General features: G+C 38.8%; 1 protein-coding gene across 12 annotated transcripts in view; it reads right to left on the bottom strand.

Annotated features, from left to right (window-relative positions):
• Positions 1 to 27,382, bottom strand: part of UTRN (utrophin) — a 616,684-nt gene that overhangs the window by 481,788 nt on the left and 107,514 nt on the right. For all 12 annotated transcript variants that reach the window (XR_010323082.1, XM_064291826.1, XM_023551169.2 and 9 more), the window contains one exon: positions 11,171 to 11,232. Coding sequence is in view for 11 of the 12 variants with exons in the window: in XM_064291826.1 (XP_064147896.1) it covers positions 11,171 to 11,232 (62 nt within the window). In the remaining variant the exon portion in view is untranslated. The remainder of the gene's footprint in view (positions 1 to 11,170; positions 11,233 to 27,382) is intronic.

The raw sequence follows: 27,382 nt of genomic DNA, 5'->3' as shown, positions 1-27,382 counted from the left end.
GCCGACCTTCTGGTTAGCAGCTAAGCACTTAACCACCATGCCACCAGGTCCTTAAACACTGCCACAAGTGAAAACCAGCAAGATGCGCTCCAGTCACTTAAGAATGAGTGAATGCAGAGTCTCTAAGAATTTCCAGTGGTCAGCACAAGTTCCTAGGAACTGAAAGAGATTCCACTTAGAAGCTTGCTTGGAAGGAGGCAAGGAAAAATAAGAGGCGAAGAAAGTGAGAGAAGGATGGTCTGGTAGTTAACATGGCTCCGGGAGTGCCACTGCGCAGCAATGATTTACTCAGTGTTCCCATGGAATCAAATCAAGGAATGTGCATCCACCTTAAAAAGCACTGGAGATGATAAAATACCCGCTAAACAAAATAATATCTTTCACTGAATAACAAGTCAAAAGGACAGAGAATTTTACCTTGAAGTAACTAATGTAGTGCTGATACTGACTAAGGTGATAAGGACAGATACCTGGTGGCCAGAGGTAGAGCCCCTTGCATGCCCTGCAAACAAATAACCAGGCCTAGTCTGCAGGCTGAATAAACCCAGTTTTGTATGAGTCCACTCAATGGCAATCAGTTTGGTTTTTTACGTGCATACTGGGCAAGGTTTGCCAGCAGACTTAATAAGCAACGCATCTCATTCCGCACGTGCACCACTGGCAAAGTCATGGAAAAGCCTGAAGAACTTAGGTCTTCGAAAGTTAGGCTTCCAGAAGAGAAGTGCCTTGGGGTGGGATGAGGGGTTGATGCCGATAATGATGAAGCAAGAGTAAATAAAGTGAACTTTTCTTTGTTTGATAAAGGCAAGTCGGATTCCCTATCCCTTCCTTCTCCTTAGTGTGTCTCCTCAAAAACATAATGTTGTTGTCATTGTTGGCCCCAAGTCATGGAGATCCTGTAGGGTTTTTATTGGTTGATTTTCAGAAGATGATCTAGCCTTTCTTTCTACTCCCTCAGCAACACTGGAACATATTCGGTATCATAGAACAAGCTGACAGACTGGGGGTGGCTGCAGTTGAGGTGTACTGGCCAAGAATGAAACTCAGGTCCCTCCGGGGAAAGAAAGAATTCCACCACTGAACCACCAATGCCCTCAGAAAAACATAATAGGACTAACTTTTTGGTCGGAAATTAAATAAACTGCTCTCCAGGTTTATAATGAAAGGTAGACTGCATACCTCCGAAATCAACTCTGGACTCTCCCAGGAGGTACAGAGGAGACTATCACAAGGTACATCCACTTGTCTCTCAAGGAGATACGAGGTTTTTATTGTTCTTCCACTTTAATGTATACACTTGTGTGAAATTCTGCTCAGACCTGTATTCTTTCACTGGCTGCCTACATGCATGTAATATGATATGCATACTCATCGACAAATCACGTTTTCTATGAATTCATATTCATATGGTGGGATCTTTTGGTTGGCAGGAGTTTTTATTTCCCCAACAGATGATAACAACAAAAATAACATTGTCAGCTTCACCCCAAGTCTGGCTCCTCTCATGGTTGGCGGATGGCTGCCAAGTCCAGCATCTCATGGCTCTCTTTGAAAAGGAAGAGCTTCTTTCCCCAAAAACCATCACCCCTCCAGCCATTCTTTCTTTATATGTCTCACTGGCCCACACTGGCTTAGCCCTGCTCATCCCTGCACCATCGAAGCCCACCTCTGGGCTGCTCTGCTCACCACTTTCTTGGTGAAACATGAAATGTCATTTCCTCTCAGCCAATCAGTCCCAAACTTGATTTCATCGATTACTCATTAATCTCAGCATATGCTACCAAGTTTGTTTAACAATTACAAATACTACAAGGTGCAATCAAAATCATTTATCAAGTACTCGACATGTACACAGCACAGCATATAAAATATTAATTAAACTATATTTTTTTTCTTTAACCACAGTAATCAGATAAAATTAATTTTGCAAGTATAATGTTTGGGATCAAACTCCAAAAAAAAAAAAACAATTAAATTGATTGGACAAAAAACAAGCTCACTTAAGTATACCCAAAACATATCTAGAAGCTGGTGTTCAGGATTATGGAGTGCTGATGGAGTGCTGATATATTTGCTTTTTATTGTTTGCTTTTTAGGGGTACTAGTGAATAGACAAACAGAAAAGTCTTATTAAGAAGCCACATGAATGGTTATGGTTTCTAAATTAGGTGCGCTGCACAAAGTTACACATATTCATGAAAGTAAATCAATAATAGACCAAACGTGTAACTCTCAAAGCTCAAACCTCTAGTATAAATGCTATTTACCATCGTGCAAGAAAGCCTGCACAGGAGTGCCCTCAAACAATGCTAAAAAGAGGACTGAACATCTACAGGTGGGGAAAGTGTTCGGGCTGATTTTTTTCCACTCCCGTTATAAGCCTCCTTTACAACTTTCCCCCACTCTTATTTTTGTGGCCATCAACTTCCAATGTGAAAAAGGTAGAAAGCAATAGGTCATTAAAAACAACGTCCCAACCGGAACAGTAGAGAACAGAGGACTCCCTGAGACTGTGACCCTGAGACACTCTTTAAACCAAGAGCCAAGCATATGCCCGAGGTCACCGCTTAGAGAAACAGCAGAATGGCACACAAAACAAGGATATTACCCGGAAGATTGGCGCCATCTGTATGAGACCAAAAGGTCAACAATTATTGATAAGCAAAGATGAGAAGGAGCCAGGGAAGCTACAGTACTAGAAATGGAACAACCAGAACACAAAGAGAATGTTGACACACTGCGATAAATGTAATGTCACTGAACAATTTCTGGGGAAATTCTCAAATGGGAAGCTAACTCGTTGTGTAAACTTTTGCCAAAAACTCAATAAAACATTACTAAAAATTTTTTTCTAAAAAAAAGCAATATTCCACTCTCTGAAAAGAACACATTTGAATACCCATAGTTCTTCAAATTGAAACCCACAAAAAACGCTTCACAAATTTCCACTTTTACTTACTGTCAAATTAAATTGCAAGTTTGGAACTGTAATTTATTTCAAAACTTGGCACATTTTTGTCTGAGAAAAATTAAAAAACAGAAGTTTGTCCAAACTAAAGTTCACCATCTTTCAGTCTGCATATCCTCTACCTAACCTTTATTTGTTAAGCCTCTTTTGAGAATCGCCTCACCAAACTGATAAAAGGGCTGCTGCAATTTGTACGTTCTCAGCTCTGCCAGAAGAGCAGCTCTGAAAGTCAGCCAAAGAAAACGTAAGCTAGAAGTCAGAATAAATTTCCCAACAGTGAAGTAGGGAGGCCTTCCCTGCCTCTCCCAGGAGATGAACCCACTAGCAAACCAGAGGAGCTAGGATTAGAGGGAAGAAAAGACTCCAGTGTTACATACCAGACGGTGGCATAAAGTCAGCTTAATGAGCCAATGCTTGTCTCCATTTCTGTTTTAATATATATGTATCTACAGCACAGACCAGGGATACCACGCGTTAAGGGTACATGATAGGCTTTTATTTAGCATCCCTAAGCAATTATAGGAAACCCTGGTAGCATAGTGGTTAAGTGCTACGGCTGCTAACCAAAAGGTCGGCAGTTCGAATCCACCAGGCGCTCCTTGGAAGCTCTACCGGGCACTTCTACTCTGTCCTATAGGGTCGCTATGAGTCAGAGTCGACTTGACGGCAGTGGGCTTTTACGCAATTATAATCTCCTCTAATGCTTCACAATAATACCTCAATATTCCTTAGCAATACGAGGCAGGTAATTATAATCATGGGTGTTTTATGGTCAAAGGAATGAAAACCAAGTGACCTGAAAAAACTTGCTAATCATTTGCCTGAGGTCATAAAGTAAGGAATAAGCGTTTAATTGCTTAACTCTTAGCTCCTTTAGATAGCCACTGTCTTCTGAGCTCTTCATAACTTTTCAAACTCCAACACCCTAAGTTATTCTACACTGGGTGCCTTTTCAGGATACTCAAGCTCCAAACCATTGTGTACTCTGTGAAATATTAATAAGGATTTGCAACAAAAAGAGAATGTATTTATAGCGGCTGCTATTGCAACATGACTTTAAACCCATATTGTTCAATATTTTGAAGCTCTTTAACAAATCTCTTGTCAAGGAATTAATTGGGCCAATTTTAAATTTTATATCTTATTTTTCTTCACTCTGTTGGCAGTAGGCGATCCTATGTGAAGAACCTGTTTCTGGGAGTTAAGAGAATTGTATCTTTAAATATGCCTTTAAACCCAAATGGTTATTTAACAACCTTTCCAGTACAACTCCAAGAAACCAGGCAAATAGGAAAAATTTGCGTAGCTGGATTTGTCTGTTTCTTTAAGTGAATAAAGGCAGCAAAAACACAGACGTATAATACTCATATCCATTAAGGAATATAATTTATGTCATTTTCCACTCAGTTCCACACTCCACTCCTATCTCTTTCCAACACAACCATCTCTGACTGATTTATTGAGATATAATAGTAGGTCTATTAAATGAATGTCTGGGTCACCGTCATTCTGTTACTTACTAATACTCTAAATATTCAGTGAGTGCCTACTCAATGCCTGAAGCTGTGTCAGTGAACAAAATAGATACTCCCTGCACCCAGGACTTACCACAGGCTAGGGAGGAGACAGACAAGCATTTTCAGATGCAATTATTTAAATTTACATTTATGGGAAGTGCTTCAAAGGATAACGCTTTGGGAGTACAGAACATACCAACCCCAGTCTGCGGGTTCAGAAAAGGCATCTTTGAGGAGGTGACATTTAGCTAAGACAAGAAGGAAGAGTAGGAGTTGGCCAAGAGCAGATGGAGAGAGGAGCCTATGTGAAGGCCACAGGAAGGCCCATAGGTATGGGGGCAAGAACAGAGTGGCTAGAGCAGAATGAAGGAGAGTAAAGGAAGATGACACTGGGAGTGGGGATAGGGGAGCGACTACTTAGAGCCTTAAAAGACAAGGAAGAACTGTGGGCAGCAAATGAAAAGATTTTACAGAAGGAAGAGATTCAGGCTTATATTTTAGTATCACTCCAGCTACTCTGTAGCAAATGGAAAATGGGACAGAGAAAGCAGCATGGAAAGGAGGAACTAGTTGACAGATTATTATAGCGGTCCACGGCTTAAAGGATAATTTTCAAAAAAGAAACCACGACTCTCATACAAAGATAAAATCAACATTGTCAAAGACTTTAATTCATTAAGTAACAAGGGAACCAGGAAGGTGTTACAAAGAGTTCAAAGGAGAATTCAAAGAACCAGTAATTTATATGCAATAAAGGAAAGCTGAAATAAATTTACTATAAATAGAAAAATTGGTCTATCCAAGAGGCAATAATCAATTGCACTTCAACAAATTTGCATATTCTTAAATAAGAATCATGGGCATTATTATCAGTTTTCCACAGTTTACAGAGTTGGGAATCCCTGGGTGGCGCAAACAGTTAACTTGCTCATCTGCTACCAAAAGGTTCCAAGTTTGAGTCCATGCAGAGGTACCTGGAAGAAAGGCCCGGCAACCTACTTCCAAAAAAGAAGCCCCTGAAAATCCTATGGAGCCCAGTTCTACTCTGATACACACGGGGTCGCCATGAATCAGTCAATTCAACAGCAACTGATTTTGTTTTCTTCTTTAGTGTTTTTTTTTTTTAAGTAGCTTAAAGATAATGAAATACAGAGATAACCAGGATGACTGAGCGAGATAAGATACCCACTAATCCCTTATTGCTCATTTTAATGTCTTGCAATTTTTCCTAACACACATAATAGTGCCTCGGAAAAAGGAGGTGTCAGGACAATCTTGACTCTCTGTGTGTGTGTGCGTGTGCGTGTGCTGGAATCAACAAGATTTGGTGTTTCACTGAGAATTAGGGTAGGGACAGGGGCCAAAAGGAAAATGCCCAGGGAAGTGTCTATTTAAAATTCCTAAATGACAAAAGATGCTATCAGTGCCTTTTTGGATTTCTCTATAAAGGAGCCCACATGGCAGGGAAGAATTGGACCCACAGCTAATTATATTCTAAACTCAACCACAATTATACCAAAGGATACGGATAAAAAAGAAAACAAAACAAAATTCATTATCTTCAACAGGACCTATTCCTCTCTTGTGCTAGCCCAGGAATACAAAGTTGTCCAGCGAATAATAAGTGATACCATGTATAAATACAAGCCTTTCCCCAGCTCATGGAAACCTCCCAGTCTAGATCTGTATTAGTTTTCTTTCCATATCTATCACCACTGTGGAAGCAGCCTGACTTAGGACAGAGCAAAGACAAAGACTAAAGACATAGTTTAGTACCACTGCAAGGGTCTTCTGTCTCATAATATCCAAACACTCATTGTTTCTTAGATAAATTTGCTCTAAACCATCGCCATGGAGTCTATTACAAATCATAGCAACCCTATGGGACGGAGTCAAGCTGCCCCATAGGGTTTCTTAGGTTGTAGTCTTTACAGGCAGACTGCCATATCTTTCTCCCATGCAGCAGCTGGTAGGTTTGAATCCTCGACCTTTAGAGTAGCAGCCAAACGGATTAACCAGGGTGGCACAGAATATATACTAATTCAACTATTTCTGTACATACAACTCAGTGACACTGATTACATTCTTCAAGTTATGCAGCCATTGTTACCCTCCTTTTCCGAATTGTTCCTCAGCTTTAACATAAACTCACTGTCTCCTAAGCTTCCTATTTAACCTTTCAAGTTACTGTTGTCAATTTGATCCCATACAGGCTAAAGGGCACAATGTTCAAGACAGACATTCTTTATCAATTAAGGTAAAATACTGTTTGTTTCTTCTAAGACAGATTTGTTCATTCTTCTGGCAGTCCATCGTATATTCAATATTCTGCACCAACATCGTAATTCAAATGCATAAATTCTTCTTCAGTCTTCCTTACTAATTGGCCAGCTTTCGCATGTGTCATGGATTGAGTTGTTGTTGTTGTTGTTAGGTGCCGTCGAGTCAGTTCCAACTCATAGCGACCCTATGCCCAACAGAATGAAACACTGCCCGGTCCTGAGCCATCCTTACAATCGTTGTTATGCTTGAGCTCATTGTTGCAGCCACTGTGTCAATCCACCTCATTGGGGCTCTTCCTCTTTTCTGATGACCCTGTACTCTGCCAAGCATGAGGTCCTTCTCCAGGGACTGATTGATCCCTGCTGACAACATATTCAAAGTATGTAAGACGCAGTACTTCTTCTAAGAGGTTTGTTCGTTCTTTTGGCAGTCCATGGTATATTCAATATTCTCCGCCAACACCACAATTCAAAGGTGTCGATTCTTCTTCTGTCTTCCTTATTCACTGTCCAGCTTTCACAAGCATATAATGCGATTGAAAATACCATGCCTTGTGTCAGGCGCACCTTAGTCTCCAAGGTGACATCTTTGCTCTTCAATACTTTAAAGAGGTCCTTTGCAGCAGATTTGCCCAAGGCAATGAGTCTTTTGATTTCTTGACTGCTGCTTCCATGGGCATTGAATGTGGATCCAAATAAAATGAAATCCTTGACAACTTCAATCTTTTCTCCGTTTATCATGATGTTGCTCATTGGTCCAGTTGTGAAGATTTTTGTTTTCTTTATGTTGAGGTGTAATCCATACTGAAGGCTGTGGTCTTTGATCTTCATCAGTAAATGCTTCGAGTCCTCTTCACTTCCAGCAAGCAAGATTGTGTCAATGCATATCACAGGTTGTTAAGGCGCCTTCCTCCAATCCTGAGGCCACGTCCTTCTTCATATAGTCCAGCTTCTTGGATTATGTGCTCAGCGTACAGGTGGTGAAAGGATACAACCCTGACACACACCCTTCCTGATTTTAAACCACACAGTATGCTGTTGTTCTGTTCGAAAGACTGCCTGTTGGTCTATGTACAGATTTCACATGAACACAACTAGATGGATAATCAGAATGCTAGTGAGAAGCAAGGATGGCAAGACCTCATCTCACTTACTTTGGACATGTTATCAGGAGGAGCCAGTCCCTGGAGGACATCATGCTTGGTAAAGTAGAGGGTCAGAGAAAAAGAGGAAGACCCTCAACCAGACAGACTAAACAGTGGCTGCAAAAATGGGCTCAAACGTAGCAACAATTGTGAGGATGGTGCAAGACTAGACTGATTTTGTTCTGCTATATAGGGGTCACTAACCCTGGTGGCATAGTGGTTAAGTGCTACAGCTGCTAACCTAAAGGTTGGCAGTTCAAATCCGCCAGGTGCTCCTTGGAAACTCTATGGGGCAGTTCTACTCTGTCCTATAGGGTCGCTATGAGTCAGAATCAACTCAACAGCAACGGGTTTGTTTGGTTTGATGAGTCAGAACCAACTCTACAGCACCTAAAAACAACATTGTTTGGTTAATTAATCCTGGTGACTCAGTGGTTAAGCACTCAGCTGCTAACTGCAAAGTCAGCAGTTCAAATCCACCAGCCGCTCTGCAGTAGAAGGATGTGGCAGTCTGCTTCCATAAACATTACAGCCTTGGAAACCTACAGGGCAGTTCTACCCTGTCTTACAGGGTCGCTATGAGTCAGAAGCGACTCAATGGCAACGGGTATTGTTTGGTTTAAAAATACTTTAGAGGATATTTTTGATTTCAGGTTTAAAGATTAAATGCCCACCATAACTACTGAGAAATTTTTTGAAAGAATTCAGGTACATGACCCAAATGATCAACAGACACTGAGAACTGTCATGGGACAATTCCAGGGAGGGTGTTTTTAAAGCTCAAAGCAAATGTGTACTTCCGAGTAAGCAGCAGTACCAGGTTCAAGGTGAGCTCTGCTACTAACCTTGAATGTTTCAGTAACAGTTCTAGATCTGGAAACAAAGCAGCTCTACCAGGTGATGCTCCAGTTCTACAGTCTAGAATGTGCTATCAAGGTAATATCTTATCTGAACCAAATTCATGGCAATACTGATAAGGTTAAATGTTTCCAGTTACTCTTTCTCAATTGTCATCTCTCTTCTTCTACACACATCCTCTCCATAACCTTCTGTGGTGTCTATTTCTCTCTGTTTTCACCATCAGGTACAAAAGTAACTCACCCAGTTTCAAACGGCCCCTAACTTAGGTTTACCAAGACTACTTTCAAATTGATCTTCAGTATCAGTTCAAAGATGATCCTTCCCAATGACCAAATTAGGCTGCTAAAAACTAAGTATGCTTAACTTGTTCTATCTAGAGAGCAACCGTGTTATCCTGTATAACAGTTAATTTTACATGTCAATTTGGCTAGGCTATGGGCCCCAATGGTTTGGCCAAACACTAGTCTAGTTGCTGTTCTGTAATGTAATCACCTGCCATAATATTATGTAATGCAATGCACGCAATCAGGCATTTGAAGAGGGTGTTTCGTTAGGGTGTGTTCTGCTTATGCACTATAAATAGATGTTCTGGCAGAACTAGCACTCTGTCTGCACTCTACACTCTTTCCGTCCCCGGACCTATAGATCTTGGGACCCAAGCCTGCAGGAGTCTCCTGCCTGCCACCTGACCTATACATTTTAGACTTGCCAGCCTGCACAATCTCATGAGCCAAACTCATGAAATACCTATATGTACGTATGCGTGTGCGTGTGCGTGTGTATCTCACTGGTCCTGTTTCCCTAGAGAACAACTGGGATGGATAATCTTATACATACGAGTACTTCTGAGGCCACCGGGATAAAGCACCTCATACCCACAATCTCCCAGGTGCTGAAACTATGTTGCCTAAAATATGGTCAAATGCAGATGAATAAACGCTCTGAATAATGTCAAGTCTAAAATGCTGATGCTACCTGTGCCTCCAGAAAAGAACAAATTAAAATTTCATCAAAAAAGCCCTTTATCTGCTTTGGAACAATCTTAAATATACCACCAATCAGGAGAAACCACAAAAACAAAGCCATTACCATCGAGTTGATTCTGACTCACACTGACCCTAATACTATCTACACTTGTAACTCTTCTGTCAGTCAGTATTCATATTCCTTATACTCTTAGAAGCTAGATTAAATAGCCTTCAGCAAAAATGTGGCAAAAACTAAGAAAACACTACAATCAAATAATCAACTATAAATACTGGAATCAGAGCAATTTTTAACCGGTGCTATTACTCAGAGCTATCCTAAAACTGCTTTATTCTTTTCCTCAAAGAAATACTAGGTATATTTTTCTGACCTTTGCACCCATCTCACATAGAAAATTTTGAAAAATAACTCTTAATTAAAATGGCTTTCATACTATTTAAAAGACCACCAGGGTGTTTCTCTGAGAAACCTCTATTTTTTCATCTTGCTATAATACAGGAAGTCCTGGGTAGTGCAAATGATTAACAAGCATGGCTACTATCCAAAAGGTCGGAAGTTCAAATCTACCATGAGGTTCCTTAGAAGAAAGACCTAGTGATCTACTTCCGAAAAATCAGCCACTGAAAACTGTATGGAGCACATTCCTACACTGACATACATGGGGTCACCATGAGTCAGAACTGACTTGACAGCAGTTGGTTTATAACCATTAACCTGAAAAGTGCCTTCCCGACCCTATGTTAGTAGGTAAAATTCCAACTTCGATAACCATAACCAATGGATAGTCATATTGGAACAAGTCTGAAAACAGCACTGCTAATTTCTCTCTTTAGCATCCTCTACCACTAAAAAAAATTATCAGTCAAAATGTTGGTTACGGTCAAATGGTTAGACATGCTCAGAAAGAACAGAAAGAACAGGTTTAGCGGGGTGGAAATGAGGAAATACACACAAAAAGAAATCACAGGGCAAGTAGGGATTACTGGCCACATCCACAAGAACGAAATGCCCTAAATATTTTTTCACAGGGTAGAAAGGCTGCCTGAATGATAGTAATTTGGTTCTGACTAGGCAAAATTAAATTGTGATCTTTGTTAACGAAGTGAACACAAAGAAAATTTTCCAACTGATATTTATTTGTTTCCTAAAACGCGGGATTCACGGAGTCAAAACCAGCAAACCATTAGTTTAGGTAACTGGAGAATGTCAGGTCAAAATAAAGAGCATCACATGAACACCAGGATTTCCGTTTAAATATGGAAATAGACGAAGCATAAAATGTATCTGCATACTCGTAAGATTTCCGTTAGGTAACATTCCATGGGGAAAATTTGCTGCACTTCCACTCGAGCTCCAAGAGTCAGAATGAGGCATCTGAGTCATTTTAAGGATTTTGAAAGTCTTGGTTACCTTTGAGAATCGAGCATTTATCCATTTGGTAAAGGTTTTCTTCTGTACGTCATTGTGTTCATCTGTAGGGAGGCAAAAGGAGAGAGAAGAGTATGAGAGTCTGTACCGTTAGTAAAGACATTAAATAAGATTATCTCCATCCTGGGTGTTTAAAATAGTCCTATTAGCACAGCTCATGAGGCACAATGAGCCACAGCTAATGAAAAGCATGATGGCTAAAGAGTTCTCCCTTTCTGGAGCCTGCTCACGGCTAGAGCCGAGGGAGGCTCAGGCACCTTTCCCAAGGGAACTGGCTCCTTCCACCTAAGCACCAGCATATTGCCGCCAGCCACTACCCCCAGGTTTGTGGGATGGCAATAGGACATTGACGCCCTGGTGGCACAGCGGTTATTTGATCGGCTGCTAACCAAAAGGTCAGCAGTTTGAATCCACCAGCAGCTCCTTGGAAACCCTATAGGGCAGTTCTACTCTGTCCTACAGAGTCACTATGAGTCGAAATCGACTCGATGGCAGCAGGTTTGGTTTATTTTTAATCTGACCTTAAAAAAAAAAAAATTTTTTTTTAATCTGACCTTACTTTGTAAATATTACACATCACACTTTTTGTGGCATTTTGTGGTTTTGAGATTTTCAGCTTGATAAAAATTTTAGCATATTCGAAACATATTGAAGTGAGCCAACAAAAACTAAGGAATTCATGACTTGCCTCCTTTTCACAAAGAACAGAAAGTAGTATAAGGTTTATAGTTAATTCTGCAGCCCATTTTGTAGTAAGAATGACACGACAAGCATTCAGGGGCACGTTAACCAGTAAGTACGGTACGCATCGGCTTACAGTAAGCAAGGTACACACGGGCTTAACTGTGTTTACTTAATTTATCTGTAGTGCACAACTTCACCTGTTTTTATCACATCACAGATGTGGTGAAACCCATGTGAAATCATGAACTATAAAAACAGGTGAAATTGTGCACTACAGATTAGTAAACAAGCACAATTACACCATTGCTTACCTTGCTTATTGCATAATCCCTCCCTGCTGAAGAATTTTATAATCTCAAGCTATAAAAACCATCTATATATTCTACAAAGACAGAAAGCAGGGTTGAGAAAAATCAACACTGGTTTAGATTACAAATTTATTTTCTAAGCCATGACAAATGAAAAGTGACCTTTAAAAAATTTCTTGAAGACAGAACAATCTATTAGTAGATATGAGGAGGCCATGCTGTGTAATAAAAAGAGCAAAGGGCTTTAGATCCAAAGACTACTGCATCCAAATCCACTTACTGTGTGATCTCAAAATAGCCACTGTACCACATCTTAGCCTCGTAGCTCTCATCTGTATAATGGGCATAAATAATACCTAGCTTGAAGGGTTTTTTTTGTTTTTGAAGGGTTATGTGAGGATTAGTGAGTATAAATGACACTTGGCTTGGCAAAGAGATGATATTTAACCCTTGTTATTGTTAAATTATTGTTTTAAGTGTAGTAAACAAGGCAGATAAATATATATATATATGTCACCCTTTCTGTTCGTACAGAACACAACAGCAGATTATGGATAGCTATAAAGGGAAGAAAACTTTCCAATCATACCCTCTTTGTCACTCCTCAATTCTCTACTAAAACTAGCAAAACAGTCCTTGTTAGCTGAAAGCCTACAAAGCAGCGCGTTAACAATCTCTACGTAGTTCTGAAAGCTCCACCACCATCCGTACTTCCAGGTTGCCCCCACGTCATAACTGCAAAATAACAGAGGGGGGCCAAACCTCCTCACTAATCTCTAATAACATAATGAGAAGTCTGCCCACTACTTCATAAAATTTGTGGTATCTCTGGGCCTTACTCCCCTCTGGAAGGAGAGTCTGTAATGAACAGGTCATTTGTGGAATAAACATTGCAGCAGCTCCGGTAAAGAGTGCACTTTTACAGATCCATAAAGGTAACTGGAGACTGACTCCAAGTCACAGAAGGAGTGAAAAAACACTCTCTAAGAAACTTCTTGATGTGGATTGTGCTGAAAGGTGACCTTCCCTCCAGAAAGGGCAATGTAAACAGCATCAGCCCCTATTTCAGGCCTTCCAATCAATGCCACACGCAAGTCTTTTATTAACCAAGAGGACTTAATTATACACCCTGAATGTCCTAGCCTTGGCCATGATACCCAAGAGGGACAAATCTAGTAACATATAATATAAGGTTGCTGCACATGTGGACCTGCAGAGGGCGCTACACAGACTTACCAAAAGGAATTTAGTATTAGCTATCTTTTTATCACGGTTTGGGACACTTGGAATATCCAATAATTTTCCCACTTCCTTTAAATAAATCTACAACTTATTCTTGTAAACTTTACCATATTTATTTTCTAACCCTATTAACAAAAAAAAATGTAAAAGTCATTCTCTTACTTTATAGCATTCATACAATTTAAGAATTTTTGACCATAAATATGGGGAAAATTCTAAGAGAAATATCATTACACGTTATTCTCTCTTAACCTCTTTTCAGAGCTTTAAACTCACCTATTTTCAAAAACATATTAAAATAATACTATCCGGGTTCCCCTCCAGATAGAAGGGACAAGGACATGAGTGCCTGTCACCTATCAAATCGTAAACAAGGTTTTTCAATTTTATCAAATACACAATAAAATCAAATTTTAAAAATAGATTTCCACCCCATACTCAGATGTTTATGAAACTTAATAAGCTAATGTTTGTACAACAGTGTTTAATCTTTGGGTTAAATTAAAGTCTGAATAGGAGTCGAAGTCACTGATGTGAAATAAAGTATTTGCTTGCAAAAGATAAGGTGTCTACATCCAAATGTTTTAAAAATACTCCAAGATAAAAAAAAAAAAAAAAAACTCCAAGATGTATAAACACTGCTCTGTATTCATTTTCCTGATACAACCACAGAGAAAAAAATGGGTTCGTATTTCAGTAAGACCTTAGTTCACGTTTCCCTTTTTTTCAGACACACACACACGTCTTATTCAGCAAAAGAAAAGGAATTACCCAGAGGTTTTTCAATTATGAGATTAAAAATGCAACAAATTTTGGAACACTTACTGGTGTTGCACTGCCCTCAAGCCATCATTAAAATAAACAACCTTAGTCCAGCTATCTCCATCAGGGAGGTGAACGCACTAGCAAAATGGTAGGAAGACAACTAAAACTCTAACATACTACCCTGCTAAAGCACGGGCCTTTTACACACGTATACAGAACTTCAACCAGTCTAAAATAATTTCAAATTTCCATGAGCAAGCCAATTAGTCATTTTAGTTTCTCCACAACAAAGATATATACATACAAACACAGATTTACAGATTACTAGATTATTTACGTATATATTAAGTAAGTGAGTATAATTACACCATAAGCCCACCTTCTCTAAACTTATTCACTCAGTTTTCTAAATTTAAACAAGTGTCTCCCTTAGATTTGGATTTTAGAAAATCATTCAGTTTCTTGAAGCCTTGCTAGCTTAGCAGATCTTAGCCGCTAATGACCTTTCTCCATTAGGGGGACGAGCACGGGACTGAATTAGGAGAAGAAAAATATGTTAAATCCCTTAAGGCTGATTTTCCAAATTCTTCCTCTAAATATCTTGCTCTTCTTAAAATGCTTCTGACATGCTCACACATATCCACGAGCCTTCAATGCTGCCAAGCCTGGAATTTTATTTCTGTGGTAGATAAGAGGAGCGAAGCAAGAAACATCAAACTGCTCAATAAATCTTCAAGGAAAGTGATTTGAAACATTTCCACTTGACTAGCTCACAAACATATCGAGAATTCTTTTAGCAGAACTTACCAACAAATCTCAACTTAAATCCTCAAGGCGAAATGTGGCAAAGAAATTAGGGATCTTTTTTTCCTCTATGAAAACACACACGTTTTAGGAGCATGCAGACTACCATTAAAACTCTACTATTAGAGAGAAAGCATTATCCTCTACTACAGCTTCTGAAGCAATTTAAGAGTGTCCAACTGGCTGGCACTAAGCTAATATGAGTTCCATAAAATACAGCTATTCAGAAAAAGAAGTTCCTAGACTTTAAGCCAAGAAAGAAATGTCTTGTTGGATGATTTAAAACTTGGGTCGACTTTATTAAAGCCTCTTCCACAAACAAAAAATCCAACACAACCTAGAAAGCCAGGTTTTCATCGGCAAAAGAGATTATTTCAGAAGCAATGAAAGTAATTCAGAATGTACTCACCTCTTTTTCCCCAGGAACGGTGGGTACATGCATCACCCCCCAAATAAAACTACTACTAAGCCTTATTTACATCATTCTCCTCTCTTGTTTCCTCATACCCAATTTTTCGGTCAATGAACAACACCACCTCATCTATTCAAACAGTATTATTGAAACATCATACGAAAATACATAAATATTAACACAATAATATAGAAAATATTATAAAAGAATAGAGCCAAAAAGAGAGGGGCTGCTCTTAAGCCATCCCAGAGTTTGTTTCAGTCAAAGACTGCCACCCTCAGAGGACCTAAAAAAAACTTAAAATGTACTTTTCAAAATTGTCAAAACTACCTAAGTATTCAGGAAATTTGGATAATGAACATTTCAAATAATATTTTCATAAGTTTGTAGCTCTTATACTTTGAAGTATATTTAAGCTTTAATGCTTAAAAATGCACTTAAGCAAGACAATGAAATAAAAGGCATCCAGATTGGAAAGGAAAATTAAACTCTCTATTTGCAGATGACACATTCTTGTATCTAAAAAATTCTAAGGAATCCTTGAAAAACTATTAGAACAAATTAGAAAATTTCAGCAAGGCTCTAGGATACAAAGTCGATATATAAAAATCAACTCAATTTCTATACACTTCCAATGAATAATCTGAAATGATGTTAAGAAAATTCCATTTATGACAGTAACAAAAAGAATAAAATAGGAGTAAATTTAACAAAAGAGGTGCAATATTTATACTCTGGAACTACAAAGCATTGTTCAAAAAATTAAAAAGGATAAAAAGAAATGGAAAGTAAACAAACGCTCATGGACTGGAAGACCTAACATTATTAAAATGACAATACTTCCCAAAATGACTGAACATAATCCCTATGGGAATCCCAACTGGCTTCTTTGTAGAAATTCACAAACTGATCCTAAAATTCACATGTAAACTCAAGGGAATGAAAATAGCTAAAACAACCTTAAAAAGTGGAGGACTCACAGTTACGTGTATTTCAAAATGTACTACAAAGCAATATTAATCAAGATAATGAGGTACTGACATAATGATAGATAAAAAGATCAATGGAACAGAATTGAGAGTCCAGAAATAAACCCATTTATCTATGGTCTATTGATTTTCGATAGGGCACCAAGAACATTCAATGTGGAAAGAATAGTCTTTCCACAAATGGTACTGGGACACCTTGATATCCATGTGCATGAGAATAAAGTTGGGCTCTTACCTCACACCATATACAGAGGTTAACTCAAAATAGATGAAAGTGTAAGGGCCAAAACTATAACACTCTTAAAAGAAAATATAAGAGTAGTATTTCCTAATGTTGCATTTGGTAAAGGATTCCTAAATACAACATGAAAAACACAAGCAAGAAAAGAAAAAATAAACTGGACTTCATCGAAATTAAAAACTTTCGTGCTTTAAAGGTCACTATCAAGAAGGTAAAAAGTCAACCCACAAAAATGAGAAAAAATATTTGCAGATCATACATATAAGGGACTCGGTCCTGACCTGTACAAGGAACCCTTACAACTCAACAATAAGAAGACAAATAACTCAATTTTAAAATGGTCAAAAGGTCTTAGCAGACACTTCCTTAAAGAAGATATATAAATGGCCAACAAGCATTATGAAAAGATGCTCAGCATAATTAGCCATTGAGTAAATGCAAATCAAAACTACAATGAAATATGGCTTTATACCAACCAGGATGCTATAATCAAAAAGTCAGATAAAAAGTATGGTCAAAGGTGTGAAAAATTGAAAAGGTCATACAATGTTTGTGAAAATGTATGAAGATACAGTCATTTTGGAAAACAGTCTGGCAGTTTCTCAAAAAGTTAAACATAGGTACCATTTGGCCTAATAATTCCACTCCTAGATACATACCCAAGAGAAAGGAAACACATCTACACAAAAAGTTGTTCACAAATATTCATAGCAGCATTATCCATAATGGCCAAAAAATGGAAACAACCCAAATGTCCATCAACTGATGAATGGATAAATAAAATGTGGTATATCCATACAATGGAATATTATTTGCTTATAAAAAGAACTGAAGTGCTGATACGTGCTACACCATGAATGAACCTTGAAAACATGCTAAGTGAAAGAAGCTAGTCACAAAAAATCACATATCGTATGATTCCATTTATATGAAATATCCAGAATCAGCAAATCTATAGAGACATAAAATAGATTAGTAGTTGCTTAGCAATGGTGTATGGGAGCTAACAGCTAAAGGGTATGGAGTTTCTATGTGATGAATAAAAATGTTTTAAAATTGATTGTGGTGATAGTCGCATAACTGTCAATACACTAAAAACCACTGAAATGTATACTTTAAATGAGTGAACTGTACGAGAATTATACCTCAATAAAGCCGTTACTTTTTTTTTTAAGCTGTTACCATCACTACCACCCCCCCCCCGAAAAAATCCTATACTTCAAATTAATTTCTGCATCATTCTGTGTATAAAGTGAGATAGAAGTTGCTGGTCACTTTAAGAGGAGATGATATGAAGTGAGAAGAAAGAAGAAAAGAACTCCAACTGTCAGATGAGAAAGGAACAGCCCAGAGGCAGAATCAAATTAACGGCCCACCAATATCACCCACCTAGGACATTGCAGAACCACAAACACAACCCGGGCTCCCTGGCCCCTGAGTCTGTGCTCAATGCACTGACAAAGAGAAAGAGGACGGCAAAGGGAGTCTCCTGGAGAAAAGGGCATTTAAAATAGATCTTGAAGGACACGAGAAGTCGTAACTCATGCAAAAGTAGAAAAGACACAAAAAGAGGCATACTTAATAAAACATGATTGGGTATCTACAAGAAAACGCGGACTACTGTAGCATATCACGATGTCAAAACAGTAATTCTAAAATAATCCAAACTTCAGAAAGATTTCAATCATGAAAACGTTTGCTCTTCTAAGAAGGAAAAAAAAGTGCAGAATTAGAAATATATACTCAATAAATATTTTAAGGAAACCCTGGTGGCGTAGTGGTTAAGTGCTACGGCTGCTAACCAAGAGGTCGGCAGTTCGAATCCACCAAGCGCTCCTTGGAAACTCTATTGGGCAGCTCTACTCTGTCCTATAGGGTCGCTGTGAGTCAGAATCTACTCGATGGCAGTGGGTTTGGTTTTTGGTTTTAAATATTTTAAGAACACATAGATTTTTTTTAAAAAACCACCTCTTTAAGCAAATGTATGCTCTGCTAGCATGAACCATCCACTCTGCCCCAAAATTCATGGTAATTCTGAGCCCTTAAGTTCCAGAATATCCACAGCCCCATTGAGAATTGACATCACTTTCATCGTTGGAGGAGTAGGTTTGTTCCAGCCAAGAAGCAATCTAAGCCACCAACACTACCCACCTTACTACTATAGAATCACAGAACATTTGAGCAGGAAGGTACATTAAAGGGTTACCGACCCCATCCCCTCCTCTCACACTTAACAAATTGAGACCGGACATGTCCAAGACTTATCTCAGGGCACAGAGTTAGTTGGTGCCATAAATCAAATCAGAATTTATGTCTCCTTATCTAACACCCCTCCCTTTCTCAAGGCTGCCTTTTGAAAACGAAAAAAATCACCAAGCAAAACTCCCAAACTTTCCAACATCCTGAAGACTTTCTCAAATAGTCCAAGTTCAACAGCATGCCACCCTGAAGTACCTGGAGTTCAGAGACAGCTCTTCTGCATTTAATCCACACAATATTGTAAAATGATTACTTTATTCCCAGGAGAATCACTTTCAAAGTTAGATGAAACCATTTATCCCTGACGAACTTGTGCTTTTACAGTTTATTTATCCCGTACCTATTTTCCCCTTGATGCATTCCTCAAGGTTTTTAAACAATGAATAGGAACACACAAGGTCATGTTTACCTCCTTCTCACTTTCTGCAGCTGCTACACTTCATCTGGAAGATTGTCTAGAAGACTGATAGACATCTGGCAGTACTTGAAACCCTCTCTCTAGAAATATTTTTTGGAAAAACTTAACAACTCAAATATCAAGCGTATTATATGTGCTGCCAATGCAAAAGAACAAGGACTCAATTTGTAAAATAAAACTGTAAACCTTACAAACATTTCATTTTGAATTTTTGTCCTGCAAATGAAAGATTTTTAAAATTACTGGAAATGTCACAGAACAAAGAGGGGTTATTTAGGAGAAGCTGGACGAGTCACACAGATAAGTCTGTCATGAAAAGCCAATAGAAAGCTAATTTTTTAGCAATTAACAAAAGGCTAAATTTATAAAATTCCTACAAAATTAGATGGTTCACTTTAATTTTATTCTTATTAAATAACACCTATTATGTTCTGCAAACTGTCTACAGAAATCTCAAGAAAGAGTGACTGCTTCATAAAAATATTTCTCTAGATGTATGAAAACTCATGCAAATGAAACAGAAAAAAAAAATTTTTTTAACATAAAAAACATTCCAGTGATCTGACATTCTTGGTCATGACAAGCTCTACCTGCCAAAACAGCTGCAACTCCATCTCCTTTCAAGACTGCTAAATAGTCAAGTAACATTTTTCTCATTTTCATTATTTGTGCTGTATTACAAAACCAAAACCAAACCCACTGCCGTCAGGTTGACTCCAACCCATAGCAACCCCATAGGGTTTCTAAGGCTGTAAATTCCTGCAGAAGCGGGCTGCCACATCTTTCTCCCTCAGAGCCACTGATGGTTTCGAACCGCCAATCTCTCAGTTAGCAGTTGATCGCTTTAACCGCTGAGCCACCAGGGTTCCTTATTTCTTTATTACTTTTCCCATATTAAGACAAATCTTTTAGGTTCTTCATAAATCCATATGACAAAACAATAAAAACATATGAGAATTAGTAATCCTCAAAAAAAAAAAAAAAAACTTACAGAAAAATATCCAACGAGAAAGAAAAGGACACTTTCAGTACCCAAATGTTTCCCTGCATTCATATGTAGGACAGCAATTATTTTCTACAGAGCTGATGTAGAAAACCTCTAACTGTGTGCCATACAAAAAGCAAAAAGGTGCAGAACTAGAAATGCATGTCCAATAGATGTTCCATAGCTTCTATAATCATGACACTGGGTCATCACAGTCAGATAAATATATTTTAAAAAGCCATGAGCAACAATCAATCAGTGACTGAGCACAGTAGAAGCCAAGAATAACATTATGAAACCAGTAACTTGAGAGCATCAAAAGATGTGGCATTACAGTTTGACTTCTCTCCACAGAAGTACTTCAACTGAGTTCTCCTTGTGTCAGGGTCTGTCTATGTACTTGAGACGGACAAACACCCAGACCACAACAATCCATGTAAACTTGACTACTGGTCTATCGGTTCTGTTAAGCAGGAGTCTGCAGGTAGCCCCCCAAAGAGTAATGAGGCCTCAAGGAACTTGTACCGTATTTTTACACAAATAATGCAGGCATTCTACCTTTTTTTTAACCAACTCCGCCCTCCCTCTGCGAGATGTTTTTTTCAAGCGCATTATGTTAATTTTTTAATACAATGCTTACGAAAATACCTGGGGGGAAAGGCAATGATGGCAAAAAAAAAACATAGAATGTGCACATTATTTATGTAAAAATATAGTAGATCAAAGAAGAGGGGCCTCCAGCTTTACCAAACCAGTTGTTATGAAGTCAGTTTTGACTGACGATGACCCCATTTGTATGAGAGTAGAACTATGCTTCCCAGGGTTTTCAATGACTGAGTTTTTGGAAGTGGATCTGTAGGCCTTTAACCTTTCGGTTAGCAGCTGAACGTGTTAACCACTTGCACCAGGGACTCCTCACCATAATTAGACACTTCCAAAAGTCTAGATAGCCTTAAAAACCAGATTGAACACACCACCCCACCCCCCAAAACCTGATCTCCCAAGCCTTCTTTACTACAGGCCATCATTTGGAGCATTCGTTGGGGATGTAACTCTTCCCCTCTTTCAATTCCCTTCATTATCAAAACCAACCTCCTCCTTTTGCCTGTCTGATATTTGACCATCCAAACCTCAATCCACCTTGCCTCCCTGAATATTCTTCTTCAATACTTATCCATCCCTAGACCTGTCTTGGCCACAACTACCATTTTGGAATTCTCAGTCATAAAGTCTGCCTGGTTGCCCCAGTTTAGTCCCACCGACCAATCCAAACACCCATCTGGGTCTGTCTCTTTCTACCATTTCTCTTCAGGAGTGTCTTTTTTCATTTTTCCTTTCTTTTCTTAAAACTTGCTCTATGGTATCTGTAATATACTTTAAAATATTTCAACATAGTGTGATATTATGTTTGTGTTAGTTTAAGTCAAAGGTTTCAAACATTGTTAATAAACCCTTTAAAAAAATTCCCTTGCATATTTTCAAGTTGGTAATATGTATCATAATTTAAATATTACAAAAGATGGAATTTCCAGCATAGTGTTGAGTTGCCAAATTAGTTCATGAATTAATAGAAAATGTCTCTATTAACTTATTGGCAAAACTAGTCCTTACTGTCAAACTCATCAACCAAATCAGACTTACCTTCTGACAAGAGAAGTCTGGCTTTAGATTTCTATCTAAAAATCATGTTAATACATATCTCCAAGGGAACATCTGACTTCCGAATTCTCATTCTAAAAGACAGATGGAAGGAGGGAGAGAAGGAAGGAGGAAGGAGACAGTGAGGGCATAAAGCCTTGCTCCTGATAAAATAAGGCACTGCCTATTATAATAGTTCTCAAGGGAGTGCTGTTTGCTTTGTATTCTGAAACTGTCTCCATGTTTGCTGCCTAACAGCCATGTACCACAGTAAGACTTGGGGAAAGTGAGATGTACGTGTCATGGATTGAATTATGTCCCCCAAAAAATGTGTGTATTAACTTGGTTAGGCCATGATTCCCAGTATTCTGTGTTTGTCTTCCATATTGTGATTGTAATTTTATGTTAAAGAGAATTGGGGCGGGATTGTAACACCACCCTTACTCAAGTCATCTCCCTGACCCAAGGTAAAGGGAGTTTCTCTGTGGTGTGGTCTGCACCACCTTTTACCTCTCAAGAGATGAAAGGGAAGCAAGCAGAGAGTTGGGGACCTCATTACCACCAAGAAGGCAGCACCAGGAGCAGGGCGCATCATTTGGACCTAGGGTCCCTGTGCCTGAGAAGCTCTTCAGCCATAGGAGGATTGAGGACAAGGACCTTCTTCCAGAGCCAACAGAGAGAGAGAGCCTTCCACTGGAGCTGACGCTTTGAATATGGACTTTTAGCCTACATTACTATGAGGAAATAAATTTCTCCTTGTTAAAGCCATCCACGCCTGGTATTTCTGTTATGGCAGCACCAGATGACAGTATGCCTTTCTTCTGTAAAGTAGAGAAGGGAAAAAAGTATCTCCTCAGGTTCTTTAACACTGGAAAATTTTGCATGCTCACAGGGGTACACGTATTCCTGTGTACGAACTAGTCTAGGATCTCTCAGTTGTCCCAGCCCAGAGTAACACTCCAGAGGGGGTCAGCTGCAATACAATTATATGTTTCCATAAAGATTACTGCCAAGAAAATTCTGTGGAGCAGTTCTACTCTATAACACATAAGGACGCCGTGAGTTGGGGGCTGACTAAATGGCAGCTAACAACAACAACATACCAGTTGCCTTCAAGTCAATTTCGACTCATGGTGACCCCGTGTGTGCAGAGTAGAACTGCACTCATAGGGTATTCATGGCTGTGAACTTTCGGAAGCAGATGGTGAGGACTTTCTTCAGAGGTGCCTCAGTGTGGGCTCCGAACAACTAACCTTTTGGTTAGTAGCTGCACATGTAACATTTGAGCCACCTGGGGACTCCGAATAATATAATCAAAAAGGATACACTCCAGAAGTAACCACTACATGGGCATCAGTTATCTTTTTCACCATTAACAGTAGAGGTTTTGCTAATTGGCTTAATGTGAGAAATGGCCTCGTAGAGTGACTTGATAATTAGCATAATGGATGTTAGAAATAGGCTCCCACTGGTGAACTTAGTCTTATCCAATGCACATGGATTGGCCAAAATATTTTAAGGACATGCCCCAGACTTGATTGAAAAACCCAAAAACAAAACTCACTGCCATCGAGTCGATTTCAACTCACAGCGACCCTATAGGGCAAGACAGAACTGCCCTTGATTAAACAGAATATAAAAACCTAGGGAGTCTAGGAGGCTAGATCCCTGAACAGCCCTGTGTTCAGTCATTGGTTGAGAGGATTCTAGAAACTTAATGCTGCTTATAAGGTTAACTAAATCCTTCCTCTAAAACAGCACTGCCAATAATTCAATGTAAGCCACATTCGTCATTTCAAATCTTCTAGGAGTCGGATTTTTAAAAAACGGGTAAAGTTAATTTTAATAATATGTGCTACAGAACCCAATATACCAAAATATCATTTAACATATCCAATATTTTTTAAATCACTGATAATATTTCACATTCTTTTTTTCATATTAAATCTTTCAAATTGGTGTGTATTTTCCATTTACAGTACATCTTGACATAAAGTAGTCACATTTCTGGGGCTCAGCAGCCACCATACAGGACATTGTAGCTCCAGAATACTGTTACCTTTACTTCAACGGAAATGTTCACATCCTTAAAAAACGACTGAACTGTAGCTTATCAAGCTCACCAAACAGGCTGCATGAATTGTTTTTGAGCCTGCTTGGTAATAACGATTGTTTAATGAATGCCACTGTGCACGCCAAGATTTGGTCTGAAACTTGCCCTCGTTGGTCTGAATGCCTGATAGTGACCCTTATGGGGTGACGGATAACCCCCACACCCCACCTGGAAGCACTGGAAACTGGCATTACTCATCAAAAAGTAAAACAAAAATTAATAGTTGCTCATGACCAAGTTGGTTTATGTCATTGTGTAAGACTTCTGGCCCAGTAAACAGATATAATGAGGATTTGAAATATTTCCAACCTTGTGTTACAGTCATTGCCTAAAGCTTTATACTTCCTACTCATTTAATGAAAATTACTTACAGTACAAGTCTATTAAGAGAAAAACACTGTATAAAGAAACTAATCAACCAAATCAAGGAACAGTAAATTACTAAGCACCTACTACAGGTCAGCCCCAAGAGAGAGCTAGGTGCTGCTTTCAAAAAGCTTATGGTTCTAGGGGGTGAGATAAACCCATAAATTAGAGATAAACAACTATAACTAATATATTAATCCCAATACATTCACAAATCCATAAGAAAATATTTCTTCTTGGTGGGGTTAAGGAAAGAACGAGGGGAGAATTCAAGGAATAAGCTGCGTTTGAACATCTGGAATTGATACGATTCAGGCATGTAAAAATGGGTAGAAGGGACATTTTTAGAAAAGGTAACCGCTAAAGCAAAGGCCTGAAGGCACAAAATAATAGAACACGCATACAAAACTGTGAGCCGTTTGGTTTGGCTAGGCAGTACTTCATCAGTACTTCGATGCCACTGAACCAGCTAGTACACAATGCTGTGAGGGAACGAGGAAGCTGGTTTTATGATGGTCAACCAGTTGCCAGAGAGTCAATTGGCTGCCCCGTGAGAGTCAGAGTAGAACTGTGCTCTGCAGCGTTTTCAACCACTGAGTTTTTGGAAGTAGATCACCAGGCCTTTCTTCCTAGGTGCCTCTGAGAAGACTTGAGTGGGTTAGCAGTGGATTAGCAACAGACAAGTTACGCATTTGCACCACCTAGGGACTCCCTTTGTGATGGCAGACATGTAAATTAGTACAAGTTTCCTGGCAATCTGACAAACCTGTACCGAAATCTTTAAATATTAGATAATCATAGACCCAGAAATTCTAGAGAGTTATATTAGGGAGGTAAATGAAGAAATACACAAATATTTAGATATATTTAAAAGGATAGTCTTTAAAACATTCTTCACAATTGCAAAAAAGTGGATACTCTAAATATCTATCATTGGGGTTGTTTACAAAGTATATTTTCATCACAGATGATATTATAAAATAATATGTAAATACATGGAAGAATTTTTACCTTATATTAAGGGGTGAGAAAAGCAGTGTATTAAAGGGTATATAGACTATTTCATTTATACATTGTGTGTATGTAGGACTGGAGTCCCTGGGTGGTGCCAACCGTTAGTGTGACTGGTTACTAATCAAAAGGCTGAAGTTTGAGTCCAACCAGAAGTGTCACAGAAAAAAAGCCTGGCAATCTACTTCCAAAAAATCAGCCACTGATAATCCTATGGAGCACAGTTCTACTCTGACACACATGAGGTCACCATGAGTAGGAATCAACTCAGCAGCAACCGGTCACTGGTATGCAGGACTAGAAAGACAAGAAGCAACCCATTACCACTATTTATCTCTAAGTTAGAAGATTCTGAGAGGTTCTTATTTTCCATTGTTAACTATACTTCCTAATTTTTTAAATAATAAATACATAATACAATGGCAACAGGTTTGGTTTTAGAGTATTTTTTTCTTTAAAGCACTCACCCTATAAAGGTAGCACTGGTACAGAATTTAGCAGGTAAAAAAAAATAAACAGGGCTATGGAAAGGTCTGTTTGTCTGCATATCTGTCTGCTTTGGTGAAAGATGGTGACAATAAGGGAGACTTCTGCCTACACTGTCTCCTCACTTATCAATATAGTTAGGTACCATATGAACAAGTTACTGTGTGAAAACAGCGTTATTCAAAAATGGAGGATAACCACATCAGATCACAAAATGGAGGATGACTACATCGTTACATAACTGTCGCATTACATCATTACTTAACTGCCAAACCACTGAGAATCACGGCCCAGCTCCAAGCTGACACACAACTTTAACCATGGCATCCACTGCTACTCTTGCTTCACATCTCAGCGTCCGTTACTGCCAGATAAATATCATTAATGTGCGAAGTAGCAGATTTTTTACTATTGTCATAAATGCAAAATGTTACTAATGAGATAGTCGATAAGGGAGGAGAAGGTGTATTTGTAATTATACGCAGACAGGAAATATCCTGTGGGGAGATATTTAAGACACCAACATGCAACAAGAAAGGCCCCCTTATGGAGCAAAATCCCAATAGATGGGGGACAGAAAGGTATCAGGAGGCAAGCATCCTGAACTAGACACAGTTGAGCTCACATATCACTTGCCAGATTTAGACTGCTTTTACCTGTACCTGTCTTCCCAGTGAGTTTTTCATTTCACTTGGAAGAGACAATTAGCCAAATATAAAGTAACTGCAGTTGAGGTCACTCTCTTCCCAGCCTCAAGTCTATTCACCATGGAGACATCGGTGAAGAGGGAGCTGCATCATGTAAAATATATCTTCTGCAACAGATTCAAGTATTCCAAGTGAAATGATCATGGTACTGATCACTTACTGGGATGCAAAGAAAAAAAACAGATCAGTGCAAAACAAAATGTCACCTACAGATCACATCGGGATACCTAAACTCTCTCAAGGGCCTAATACTCCTCTCACCTCGCAAGAAGAAGGTAAATCTGAGAAAAAAAATGAGGAGTATCTGCTCTTTGTTCTCTAATGAAATGAAATACTTTAAAGAAATATAACCTATTATAAACATAATTTCTAAAGTAAGAAAAATGGAGTATTTCAGAAGTGGCTTAGATTTTTTCTGATATTGAATTTTTTTCTCTGTTTGGAGTGTTTTAATGTTGGGCTAGAGTCCTTTGGTGGCACAAAGAGTTAACAGGCTCACTGCTAACTGAAAGTCTGGCAGTTCAAGTCCACCCAGAGGCACTTCAAAAGAAGAGGCTGGTGATCTATTTCCAAAAACTCAGCCATTAAAAATACTATGGAGCACACAGTCCTACTCTGACACACACAGGGTCACCATATGAGTTGGAGTGGACTCAACAGCAGCTATGACAAATTAAACCAAGATGTAAAATCATTAAAAAGGAAGAAGAAAGTCATTTTGATAATTAAATTTTCAAAATTGCCAGTCCATTAAAATGCACTCTTT

This window comes from Loxodonta africana, chromosome 1, assembly GCF_030014295.1.
Source record: "Loxodonta africana isolate mLoxAfr1 chromosome 1, mLoxAfr1.hap2, whole genome shotgun sequence".
NCBI lineage: Eukaryota > Metazoa > Chordata > Mammalia > Proboscidea > Elephantidae > Loxodonta > Loxodonta africana.
Note: the sequence above shows the minus strand (reverse complement) of the source record. Positions and strands in the feature narration are given on the sequence as shown.